At 35.3% G+C, this 13,636-nt stretch overlaps 1 protein-coding gene across 3 annotated transcripts; it reads right to left on the minus strand.

The window, feature by feature from the left end:
- Positions 1-1,007: 1,007 nt before the first annotated feature.
- Positions 1,008-7,319, minus strand: LOC122307590 (homeobox-leucine zipper protein HDG2-like). Of its 3 annotated transcripts, none has more exons than XM_043120549.1 (14): positions 7,015-7,319; positions 6,615-6,793; positions 6,215-6,474; positions 5,438-5,649; positions 5,168-5,285; positions 4,758-4,946; positions 4,212-4,652; positions 4,005-4,106; positions 3,641-3,841; positions 3,365-3,539; positions 2,944-3,215; positions 2,277-2,372; positions 1,767-2,167; positions 1,008-1,463 (listed from the first exon to the last, which is right to left on the minus strand). In XM_043120549.1, the coding sequence occupies exons 3-13, from the start codon at positions 6,317-6,319 to the stop codon at positions 1,796-1,798; spliced, it is 2,283 nt and encodes a 760-aa protein (XP_042976483.1). In that variant the 5' UTR covers positions 6,320-6,474; positions 6,615-6,793; positions 7,015-7,319; the 3' UTR covers positions 1,008-1,463; positions 1,767-1,795. The 3 variants fall into 3 exon arrangements, with proteins under 3 accessions (XP_042976483.1, XP_042976485.1, XP_042976484.1); XM_043120551.1 differs by having other exon boundaries at positions 5,438-5,660; XM_043120550.1 differs by having other exon boundaries at positions 5,438-5,701.
- Positions 7,320-13,636: the final 6,317 nt, after the last annotated feature.

Consider the following 13,636-nt stretch of genomic DNA (forward strand, 5'->3'; position numbering starts at 1 on the left):
ACTGTGTTTAATTAATTGCTGCTGCGCGGCCGGCCAAGTGCTTGCTTGTAAGCAAGGAATGCTAGTATTAAGCTACCGCACGCGTGGATTGCTGCTAATTGATGCAACTAGTTTTGTTTGTCAGGTCAGTACTGATCGTCTTTAGTATTAATATTGCATGGGAATAGTCTTTATTAAGGGTACTGATCTACTCATGAATACGAATCAATGCATAAATTAAGTAACCAATAATACTTTTTGGTAATGAAGGAATTATATTACTTGGAGCTGACATACATTCATCAAAATTGAAATATTAATGATCTCGATTGGTACTAGGCCATATTTAATATATATACCGGCTTTAATCCAGTTTTTCATTAAAATATCATTTTCAACTCATTGAGATAACTTAATATAAAGTTATTTAAAAAATTTGATGTACAATTATTTTTGTGTATTTTTTACACACTTTACTAATGTAATTGACTGCATCATTTTTTTTAAATAATTAATTTGGTCAATCACATTAGTTGAATATATAAAAAATATATAAAAATGACTGTATATAACAGAACTTATACGATAAGTATTGAAATTGGATGAAAAAAATGCGGAAACAAACAATTTTTTTGACACACAGAAGACCCATGCATGCAACTAGCTTGAGAGAGTTTCACGGAATGTTTGCAAGATGTCACATGATATCCAGCTTCCAATCAAGCTAGCTCTTCTCACAAAGATTTTGTGAGATTTCAGTACGTACGACAAACGTCTCTCTACCCGAGCGAAAATTGAGATATTATTATGTTGCCAGAGATGTCCCGGATCATGTCATTGGCTCGAACGACATGATCTACAAATATTAATTTGTACGTACAGGTCGTGGCTCGTGAGTTGCCATTAATGAGGCGTTGCAGTACTCAAGCATGCAGCTTATTATAACATGATCATGTCGGATGATCTTTCATTTTAAGAGGATTAATTTAGTCCTAATGAAATTATACTAATGAAATTATAAGTATTAATTAGACTATAAAAAACCAGATATCCATTTCAAGAGCTCTTAAAATGGTGAAAAAAGAAATCATTGTTCGCTAGCAGGGAAAACAAAACACAGAAATAAACAGCAAACAAGCTGATGGTAAAAGAAGACAGGCGTACGTACGTCCGTACTAGTTCAGCTTCACAGATCCAAAACCCTAACCCTCCTGATGACTACAAAGTTAAGAAAAATGAAAGGGATCAGTCCGCCCCTATAATAATTAACATTTAACAAGAGCTCTTTGATTTTTTAAATCGTTCGAGGAAGTCAATACCCGAACCCCTAATCCTTGAACACTTTTGTGTACTGCTTAGAAAGGATCTTTTAAGGTGCGCTCTTGACTTCTCTCCCATGATCTCGATCATACATAAGCGGAAATTCCTCGCAACCTTTGTTTCTGATCTTAATTTCCTTGCTAGCTTTTTCCTCCTTTTAATTACTGCAACAATGAGAGACAATTAAGTTTATAAGAACAATGCAAAAGAAGATTGCCCAGAAAAGATCTCAGTGCGTACGATATTTGAGGATCAAGGAGAAGCATAAAGATCTCCTTACCAATTACAGAAAATGGTTTTAATATCTAGCTAGCTATTCCTATTTTATAATGCTAAATCGTAAGAGTCATCCAAACACATATAAATGAAAGGTCAAACAACAGCAAGAGAAATGTTAGAGATTTTTTTGGAGATTAGGAAATAAAGGAATAACTTTAAGCTGTAAAACTTGCTTCTAACTTGTATACCTGCATGAACTCAAGGTTTGAAGAACAGATTACGCGTTCTCGCATGACAAAGAAGCCTTAATCCTCTCGACGGTGCAAGCAATGAGATTGTTAACAGTTGCAACTGACCCAAGAGAAAGTTTTGCTGTGGGAACTGAATCAACCAAAATCTGAAAAGCAACAGTAAGGAGAGAGCCGCCAGACCCAGCTTCTCCAATGCATCCAGCTCCAAGGGTACTTGAGGTTCCATCAGGGAGAATAGCAAATCCTGAGGGAAGAAGGGCCACGTAGTCTGGGTCCCCACCGTTTAGTACGAGATTCATTGCAACAATGTCAACCGGAGCATAGATCACGAAAGAGGCTGTTGGATCAGTGCAACTCTCTTGTAATATCAACATGTTGCTCTGGCTTGAATTCGCACTCTACAAATATTTAATTTATACAATTAGGGTAAGTTAAAATAATAGAATACATAACTTGGGAGCATGAAACAGGTTGGGATATTAATATTTTATTCAAACGGAGACTTACATTCACTCGAAGTAGAGACACGCTGTTGCCTGTATCCCGCCCATTAGCAATATGTGCCATTTCTTGAACAACGCCACCATTCGAAAGAATATCCCACTGTCATATATATACAAGTGAAAACTCAAACGATCAGAATCCTCAGATGGAAGTCATGCATATTAATTAACGTCCAATATATGTAAGATTCGAAATTCCGAGAAAGGAAATAGACTCACAAAATTAGAGACCAAATATCCATAACAAAATCCGATTTCCATTTTAGTTGCAGAAGTTGAGAATTAGTGAATATGCGCTATAGTTGCATATATATAAGCTGTGATCTGGTCAATGCTCAGCCTATGTATGACTTGGTTTTCTAGTTTTGCATATGCAATCTACATTAATTACTTTGTGTTAATGATCATCAACTACTTTATATGACTTGCTTCCAAAAGATAATTTCCTTCAGAGTTTTCTTTCTCTCTACACAATGCCGCGCTAGCTGTTTACTCCGGATCTAGAAATCTGCCTAACATGATGGGGTTTCCTTTGTGCGTGGTAGCTGGCCTAATATATAAACGATGGGTGATGCATATATATAGTAAAAAATGTAAATCATTTTTCTTTTCCCATTACTGATACCTTGTATTGTTTCCAAGTTTATGAGCTAGGTTATATATATATATACCTCGCTTCGAGAGTTTTCATCACGCAGAAAATCAAAAACTCTCTTTGGTGGAACAGGAAGCCAGAAGGAAGTAGCGGCGCTAAGAACAATGCCTGGAGGCCTGCCTGGATCATCTATGCTCTTTCGGGTCATTACCCTAACATCATCTGCCCCGGTTCCAGACAGCGTTGTCCATGTGTGTGTAGTAGAGGCACTCACTCCGGCACAAAAGCTTATGACCATTCTCTCAGCCAGTTTCAGCATACTCTTTCTCCCTTCTTGATTTGTTATGACTAAATATAAACAGATAAAGGATTTGGCTAAAAACATTACCAATTTGAATTGATGAATATTCAAGTTTTCACGAATATTCTAAAACTCCCAACTTAATTAGAATAAAGAATATTGACGTTTGTCTAATTTATATATATAAATAAATTACCCCCAACATCACCAGCAGGAATGTTCGAGGCCATGGCGCTTGCAAGGCGTTCACATTGGCGATCTAGGGTGGCCACCCAACGTTTTGCACCAAATGCATGACCTGAGCTAACAAGCTGCTTATATAGATTGTGCACACCTCTATCATCAACTTCTACATGCTCAACCCATGTAACCTACATATATATATATATATATATATATATAAAAGTTGAGAAAATATTAATTAAAGGATCGATCAATTAGTAATAATCTGGCGATGAATATTATATATTACCTTCGAGTATCCATTGGGCATTTCTTGAATTAAACAACCGGAAGGCCTTCTTCTGCATCTCACTGCAGGGCTGGGGCGCAAATCGTCCAAGGAAACATCAACCACTGCCCAAGTCCCATCGGCATGCTGTTTACAGTACCTTACATAATAACTCTCACGAGTTGGAACCAGGGGTGAAGGAACTTGGAATTCTGCTGTCATCTGAATTACAAACATTAAATTTGCGTTTATATATATATATATATATATTAAAACCAAGTTAATTCAAATGCATTACATATTAGGGTTTCCCTGTTGAAAGCCCAACTTCTTATAGATAATACAGAGTATTAATAATTATTGATATATTTTCTATATAATTTACCACTTGCAGTGCTCCATTATAATTCCCTGCTACTCCAGTTGATAGTACTTCCAGAGTCAAAGCTCTTGAGACAATCCCAGAAAACACTGTAGACCACTGATTCTGAATAGCATAACCGACTCTCAAAGATTAGGACTACCCAATATTACAAAATATCCAGATGATAGAAAACGTAAGTTTTGATAAAATCTATAGAATCAAGCCTACCACATCCATTAGAATCTCAATAAGGTTGATGTGGTTCATTATAACAACAGCAGTTTCTCGTGAAGCTTCGCATTTGAAGCTAGTGGGTCTTGGTCCAATTCCCCGAGGAAATGTTCTAATATATTCTTCTTCATGCAGTGTAGAGGTGCCATCAAGGTTTGTCATCCATAAGGGCTCCCCCATTTGTGCCATTCTGACTAGTTCCTCCATAGCTGCAACCGCAAGCTCAATTATCATAGGTTTGTCGGCTTCAGTTGGTGCACTGATTGACCTAAGAAGGTCTCCTGCACCATACATCTCTCCTCCAATGCCCGCTGGCTGCCCCCCGAAAGTCCCTACTCCGAGTTCAAGTGGACGGGGAGGAGCTGGAGGAGAAAGAAGAGGGTAGTTCACAACAGGCTTGCCAACATACTTTGCTGCGATTGCTGAAATCCTATCAATCTGAAAAACCAAAGAAAAACCTAGATTATTATTATCGATCTTTGGACGTACGGTATTAACAGAAATAACGCACCCAGAAAATTATAAAAACTTCCATTTCCAGACCTCTTCTCTTAATCGGGCATTTTCGAGTCTCAAATGATGCTCATCAAAGGACATCTCTCCTATTGCAGTCGGACCACCGCAATTGGGACAGGAGGCATTGCTTAGAGCGTCTCTATACCTCATGTTATCAGCCCGAAGCTTTTCATTTTCGGTCCTAAGTTGTGTGTTTTCATGGCGCTCATGTTGAGTCTGATAGGAATTTGTGGAATGAACAAGAAATTAAAATTGGAAATGGGAAAAAATAAAAGAAAGAAACAATAAAGAAAGGTTGACTGATATATTTAAACCCACTTTCCTTCAAAGAAGACGAAGACGAAGACGAAAATTAATTTGTAACTGTAGTTGATAGCATATTCTGAGAGTTTATATTTGTAAAAGCACGGGACAAGATTGCAGAAACACGTTTTTACCTTCATTTGGGTGCGCTTGTTTTGGAACCAAAATTTGACTTGCAAAGGCTCTAGCCCTAATTCACGGCTCAGTTCTTTCCTTTGCTTGTCATCTGGGTGTGGACACTCCTTGAAGAAACTAAAAGGATGGGAAAAAAACAGAGAAGAAAACCAGAAAAGGAATCAAAGGAAAAGAAATGAGGTTTTTCAGATTTCAGAATAAAGAAGTACGTTGATCAAAACGACGAACTAGAAGTTTGAACAGCTTGTAAAGGTAGTACTGGAGCTTACGCTTCCATTTCCTGGATCTGGTGCTGAGTGTGGCGGTGGTAGCGTTTCTTCTTTGGTCGTGGATCTTGGTCGTCACCGGAGGCACCTTCTTGATTTTCGCTGCCTGATTTAGTGCCACTGTCGAAGTCGTCATCTCGGATGCGGGCAATCTCGCTCTCGGATGTGTTTTGAGTCATGTCTAGTTGGTGGAGCTGACCTTCCATCATGTTAGGCTGGAACATATCTACAGATCTTTAAGATTCCGAAGGCTTATGGGTTTTCAATCTAACAACAGAATGGAAATTTTCCGCTCAAAAGAAACGAAAGCCAAATTTCTCAACATATATATACATAAGTACAAATTTGGTATTTGCAGAGCAAAACCCATGTTTAATTATAGATACCATTTGAAGAAAAAAAAAAAAAAAAAAGCCTAAGAAGTTTTGAAAATATACTCTCTAAAGAGATTTTTTTAATATATTGAGAAGGATTTTCCTAGAAATAGCACAAATCTGAAAAATAATATAATTTTTTAATTTTTTAAGAAAAGAGGATTAGATGAAGATCGAGTACTCGAGAAAAAATGAAAAATGGAGAGTTGCAGAAAACTGGCTAGGGAAATGAACATGGAACCATCTTTCTAATTAACATTATTTAGGTTAATAAAAAGGAAAATCATGTGTAATCAACCAAAAATTTAAGAGGGATCGATTGACTGAAAGGATAAAAAAAAAAACCATTAGCCCTTTAAAACACCGGATTTAAAGAGCTAGATGATGAGAGAACTCAACCACTGACCTGACTAAGGGTAAGCCCTGAGGATGATCCAAAACCACCGACAGTCCCGTTCCTCCCAATCATGGACGGCATGTTTCTCGCAGGAACCATAATCCCGGCAGGCATATTTTACAACCAAGAAGCCGGCCTGACTAAGTGTATATAAATATATAGCTGTTACACACTTGGGATATATATGTGTGGACCGTAATTTTTTGGGGCTCCTTTCAGAGGTGTTTGAAGGGCGCGTATATCTCTTTCCTAGATTCTCTGGCAGTGGTCTGAGAAAAGCAAACGGAATTTCACAAAGTTAATGAACAGGCAAAGCTGACTTGAAGTTTCTTGGTCTTAGAAAAGAGATAAAAAGGCCTCGTGCCTATCTATTTGCTACGTGAAAACCAAAAAAGGAAGAATACAATACCAAGAAAGATAGGGTTGACAAATCTTATACGGCTTTTGACAGAGATCAAAATCACAGTAATAAACCGAATGAAAAATACGTAACGCCCACGAAGATCTCGGAGTAGCCAATTCACACTGCCTTCTTAGTTTCTATATCTCTTTCATACCAACGTCGTTTTCCTTTCTTTTTCTTCAGCCCTATCCGCAGTAATAGAAAACATGAAAATAAGAATTAATGAAAGAAGTATTTGCAAAAGAGAAGGCGTAGCGTATCAGTAATTAGTGCATAAAAGATGGGATTTTGAGAGACATATATAGGGAAAACGTTTTTGCTATTTTTTTGGGCTTGGCTGCCAAAAAAAAAAAAAACTGGCCTAAAGAAAGAAAATTGCAATGATATGTACAAAAACTCCACTTACCACTGAAAGAACATTTAGAACCCTAGAAAAGAAGGGGCCGAAAGAGAAGGGGTCAGATCTGTTTTGAGGTTAACTTGCTGCAGGGAAACCACCGTTTGGGGTTACAAACGTGGTTTAGGTTATAAGAGCTTTGGGAATCTAGGTACGAGCATTGGGATAGAGAAGAAGATCAGAAGAAGAACAGACTATATAAAGAGGAAAGAGAGAGAGAGTTTTTCAGAGCAGGAAATGGAGAAGTGAAGGAATGGGAGAAAGGGGAAGAAGATGGGAAAAAATTTGGCAGCGAGGAGTAATTGCCGAGCGTATTGAGAGGGTGCAACTGCATTTAATGGTGGGAGGGAGTGGTGTAATTGCTCTGTGAGAGAGAGAGAGAGAGAGAGTTTTTTTGCCTTTTAATTTTATTTTCTCCCTACTACGACAGTGAATGATGCAACGAATGACGGCTACCAGACTCCATAAGTTTTTGCCAATCCCCGTGGCTGCCATTACATTTCAACTTTAATTTACTACTGCTCTACATTTTTTGCTATATATACTATCTTTCTTTGTCCATCGTTTGGAAACAATTAACAACAAAATTAACAAGCCAAAATCGATGTAGTACTTGGCTAGCTAGCTAGGACGCATGCAAATTGAACTCATTTTCTCATTGCAACCGATTATTAATTTAAGGAAAATTTTATACACCACATGCACGACAGTTTACCATCTTATTTTCATCTCACTATATAAATTGTGACACGTTTATCTCCATTAAAGATAATCATTTATTAAATGATTCTTTACGATCATTCAATTATAATAAATATGTCACGCACATGTATCTTACATATATAGTGAGATGATGGTACGGTGTGTATATATATATAACATTACTTTTAATTTAATTATGAGTAATCTAATTGCACAAAACACACATCAAGCAGATAGAAATAAGTAGTAAGCAATACATCATGAGGAGTGGCCCCAACAAATTAATCAATTCAACAATTAAAGAGCAAACGAAAGAAAACATCGAGTGGGAAAATGCATGCAGCAGGCTCTAACGTCGTCTAGCTAGTAATTAATTTGGCTGGCCGGTGATCTCATTAATTTCTCTTGTCTTCATCATGTCAAGAATGGTCGTGATCTTGTTGACTCTTGAGTTATTTTTAAGTTACCTATATTAATCAAAGTACTACTAGTACTGATCTTGTACATGCTGATTAATGTTAATTATATATATATATATATATATATACATATTGATCTACGTACAATACTAATTACTGTGCATTTAAATTTTAGGCATTCCCAACTTTAGAGACATTAAAATTTTGTCACTAAAGTGACATTATCAATGAAATTAATCATCTGTGGCTAAAAAAAGAATCGCTGAATCTCACATATATTATCTGCATATTGTAATATTTTATGATCCTTTGCGCATTGCAAAGTCATCTTCTATCGATAGCCAGCCAGCCAGCTAGATTAATATCACAAAATTAATAATTGTGTGTTTTGCTTGACCTACTTTATATATATATATATATATACGTACATATATTATGGTGCAAATTAATACGAACATGAGCATAATTTAATAGAATAAATTAAACATTTTTTAATAATTAGGAAGACTATAGGGACGGTATTTCCAAATTATTTATTAATTACCCTAAATTTTGGCTTACAAAAATCCCAAACCAAGTCCTTATAAAATTAAATATATATTCATACTTTAATTTGCTCAGAATTCCATACAAGTACGTGCTACTGCTTCTAATTAATATGACAAATAGAGGAGACATATATTATAAATACGACTCCATATATACCGTACACATATTTTTACAGGTTTCAATCTTATATATATCTCACGTTTCACATTGGGATCATATATTCGATCATGACTTCTTCATGATCAGTCCCTCATGAATTTTAGAATATATTTTCAATTAAGAAACAAAATTAATTAAAGTACTACCACTAGTACCACATGTCATTAATTATAAGCAATTAACAAACAATATGACAAATGTTATCATATTGTACGTGCGTTTAAAATTATTAGATTAAAATAAGTTTGTGCGTGAAATATAAAGAACTTTGATCTTCTTCGCTTTTATAGAAGAGCTTTGATCTTCTTAGGAAAAATAAAAGAAAAGAAAATGCTCAAGATTAATTTACTACAAAAAAAATAAGTATTCATAACGAGTTACCTTTTACGAATCGAAAATAACTATTTGTGACAAGATCGAATAAATTCATTTTTGCAAGAAATAATCATTTTCATAATATATAATTGATAGGTGCAAATGAACGTCCAATATTGCAAGATAGGATCAAATTATTTTACTGTGTAGTATTAATTAATGAGTAATGCTACATACAGTCACTTTAACGTACTTCTTGTGCTTTTTACTGTGATTGGCTGCATCAATATTTTTTTAATACTCAATCAATTATATCAGTGAAGTACAGAAAAAAGTACACAAAAATGACTGCGCATAAAAATTTTAAATAAAATAATCATGTATATGTAGCTAGTTTCCTTTTTCCCTAATTTCTAGTACTTTAAACAAATTATAACCTGGCTGGCCTCTATATATTAGAAAATAATTGATAAACAATTACTAGGAAATAATATTTTGTGAATTAAGTGAACCCATAAATTAATTATTTACAATATCTTTATTAACGATTCATATATGAATTTTGCTGTCAATTATATAAATATATATATAATATGTAGAAGTAGTGGTAGTATTTATGGTCATGAGTTATAAATAAGGAAGAAAATGTAATGGATAAACCTTAACCAAATGTAATGCATGCCTTTATTAGTGGGGATTGGAGAAAGTTGACAGATTTTATTAATATATCTGAGCTGTATCATGCATGTGACACTATGCTGTGACTTGGAACAATGGCAACCCAGGCCAATATACAGGTAAGAAACCTCAATTTAGAGAAAAGTGTAGAATCCCCGATGACCTGGCCTGCCATATAATGGTCGACCCATTTTCCACCCAAGAAATTTCTGTGTTGGGGAATGTTGAAATTTGGTAATATATATCATAAGCACGTACAAGCTAGAATATAATGATTTACACAAGTCAGCTCATGAATTACATACGTTTATACCATCATGTATATATATATATTTGGAAGGTAAAAATTTCAGATAATAAGATGAACTATCCTTTCTTTTTATAACAAATTACAAACTCAACTACTAAAAAATGTTCACTAAGGCATTCTTGCTTGCAAACAATGTCACTAAATACACACCCGCTAAACTAATCCGTCGTTACTATGATTTTGAAGAATATTGCTACAAGATTAATGCATGGTTATACAATGGAGACGAAAGCATGACGAAAAGGGAAGGGGGGAGAAAGGGGCGGAAAGAGATCAGAGTGCAATTAGATCAATATGAAGCTTCGTGAATTAGGGTTTGAGAGTCATGATTTCCTTGAGGAAGATTAGGGCTGACTCGCTCGATTCAAGTACTCTCACATACCAAGGCCTTCCCAGTAGTGGTACTGCCCAACCCCTCTCTCTCTCTCTCTCTCTCTCTCTCTCTCTCTCTCTCTCTCTCTCTCTCTCTCTCTCTATGCCATTAAATGAGACTGCGTAGCAGAGACTGTGTATGGCATACAAACATTTACTACATTCATGCTGATCTTGCACACCCGCTCGGAACTCGCATACTTACTTCAATTGAAATATCTTTTATTTATTAAGAGTAAATAATGTAGACAGACTACTCACACAATTTTTTGAATGATGGGACCCATTCAAGAAGGTGTACCACTGTGTGATCAGAGACTATGTAAGCGTGGATCCCACTTCGTCGGCAAGTTAGAGACTGTTGCCGGCCGGGTTCCTGTGAATATAAATATGTACAGTAACAAGGTACAAAACTACTTTTTTTGGGAGGCTTTTTAAGGTAGATGGCCCCGCATGGGATTTTCTCCAATCACTATTCACACCATATATAGTCAATTTGTCACCGATATATATGGGAGACAATGGTAATTAAGCCAGAACGGAACTTCTTCAAATAACACGTGAATTCCATCTCTCTTATTGGTCCATATGGATGGCATTAATTTCAAGGTACACCCCCATCACAAGTTGGCTTCTTAACTTCCATTTTGATGGGTCTTAAGGATTCTATCCAAAGTGTTTGTTGTGCAAAATGCACATGCACGTTGGCAAACAAAAAGTTAAAACAAGCACACAACACACAATATACGTGATTTGGCAAATTACCTACATCTGCAAAACTGTAGAATTGTTTTTAACCAGAGGAGATTACAATCACTTACTCTCAACTCACACCCTCTAGGACTTTTTGCTTTTTCACATAATATGCACTCACATGACAATTGTTCTCACTCAAAATATGCTGAAAGTCGTACATCACAAGTCAAAATGATATTTATAGCAAACAGTGCTGAAAATCTTAATTGGCCAAAAATAGTTCATTCACTCAGGCAGTGTGTCAAACACGTCTCAAGTGAGCAACCAATGAACATTGGCTCAAGTGGAGTGTCGAGCGTGACTCGAGCAAATATTAGGGTTTGTATCTCACTCAAGCCCAATGTCAAGCAAGACTTTAAGTGAACTCACGGGTTGAGCTTCGCTCGAAAGAACTCATGGGTTGAGTTTTGCTCGAGTCCACTATTGAATGACAATAGAGCGAACTCACGGATTTCTTGATGTTCTGCTCCTAGACCAATCTCCCCATGCAACCCAACAATATTTACTCCTCAAATAATTAATCTATTTTTATGTGTCGTGTTTTTTGTATTAAAAAATAAATAAAATAAATATTCAATTTGTTTTGAATATTATATTAAAAAAGTAACATTGAGTTGCCGGTTGATATATCATATGCCGATATATATAATTGGAGTAATTAAAGATCAAGACACAAGGAGTCCAACTTATCCTAGAAACAAGGAATAAATTAAAATTGGGGTAAATACACCAAACTTGAATTTCTTTTATGATCTCTTTGCTTAATTTTAAATTTAAGATTCAATTATTAATGGGTCTTCCGTAGAATGAAATTAAACCATAAATTCATGTATGTACTTGTACTTTATTAATCACACTAGTCAATCACATTGCATTTGAAAAAGAACCTAAGATAAGTGCTGTAATCGCAAAAAGATTTTATAAAAATACACTTATAAATTCATCATATGATTTAATGTGATACATTATATTTAGTACTTTACAATAAAAGTAATTTTACAATATGATGTACCACATCAAGTCACATCAGTTTATGAATTTACTTTTATAAAATTCCTTTTTGACCAAAACATTTCTCAATAAGTAATTAACATCTTTTTTTTTTCACACACATATATTACATACATATATGTTAAGCTTACGTTAGGCCTTAATGCCTCGTGATTCCAAAATAACGAATTACTAGTTAATAAGCTATATATATACACATATTACAATACAATAATCTATTTCAAAAAGAAATTAAACAAAAATACTACTCATCAGTACCAACGGGCATGTTTTCTATGATAATTCCATAGATAGTCAATAATCATCAAAAATAAGCGATCGACGATCAATGCAATATTTTTTCGTGGAGGGTACTTAAACCCAACAAAGACTAGAAATTTCATTACTTGGCATTGAGAGAATTAAATTAAGTTTTCTAAGATCCAAATGTTTCCTTAGTTAGTTGCATATATTCTTTTTTTGAAGTTTTGTGTATATTAATACTCATGCTATATGCTTATATATAAATATATGTATATATGCTGGTGAGCATACCAGCATTTTTAAGGTAATTACGAAGAATAATAATAATAATAATAATAATAATAATAATAATAATAATAATAATAATAATAATAATAATAATAATAATAAAGAAGCTAGCTAGATTGCTATTGACATGATTGGCTCATGCATGAGTCTTTAAGTTTTCATGTTAGAGGTCTTCGGTCGAGTTCTATATGGACTGGTTAGGAACTAACTTTAAAAAGTTGACTATATAAGGGTTTACTTTGATTTGTTCTCTTCTTGGTCTATTAATTACTATCGTTGGGACTTGATTTCCTCCATTGAGACCAAAACTAGACTTTATAGGCCAAATATGATGCATGCATGGGAATGTCAACAGGGGCTGGGTAGGGGTCACAGCCATAGCCAACCCGAGAAAATAGATAGAGTCAAACGATGACGAAAGGGTCCACGTACGGGTCAACCTTTTCATCATCAGGTAACGGTTGTGTTTTAAAAGTTTGGTTTTTGAAAAATGTAGCTAAGTGGCTCGCATATCATATGCATGCAGGAAGAGGAACCGTGACCATTTCCATGTGAGATGGCAGCTCATCATTCAGAATGGGCTGGGCCCAACTTATCCTGTCCTACACGTTTACTAACCGCTGAGGCTAGGACCTTAATCAGTCACACGGTCCACATGCTTCCAACTAATCTTGTTTCCCTCTCTCTCTCCCTCTCTCTCTCTCTCTCTCCAAGTTGGGAGTGTCCAACACAACATGACATTATCGAACCGGTTTTGATACCTCTTTATGATTCAAAGACGACATGCTAGCTAGTAATTACATTTACATCATAATCTAAAAATATTAGT

The sequence above is a fragment of the Carya illinoinensis genome, chromosome 4 (assembly GCF_018687715.1).
Source record: "Carya illinoinensis cultivar Pawnee chromosome 4, C.illinoinensisPawnee_v1, whole genome shotgun sequence".
NCBI classification, from domain to species: domain Eukaryota; kingdom Viridiplantae; phylum Streptophyta; class Magnoliopsida; order Fagales; family Juglandaceae; genus Carya; species Carya illinoinensis.

Coding starts and splice junctions, on each gene's coding strand:
- LOC122307590 (XM_043120549.1), bottom strand. CDS start 6,319: ATGCCTGCCGGGATTATGGTTCCTGCGAGAAACATGCCGTCCATGATT. Junction 5,286..5,437: donor CAGATCCAGGAAATGGAAGC/GTAAGCTCCAGT, acceptor CCATCCTTTTAG/TTTCTTCAAGGAGTGTCCAC. Junction 3,540..3,640: donor TGCCCAATGGATACTCGAAG/GTAATATATAAT, acceptor ATATATATGTAG/GTTACATGGGTTGAGCATGT.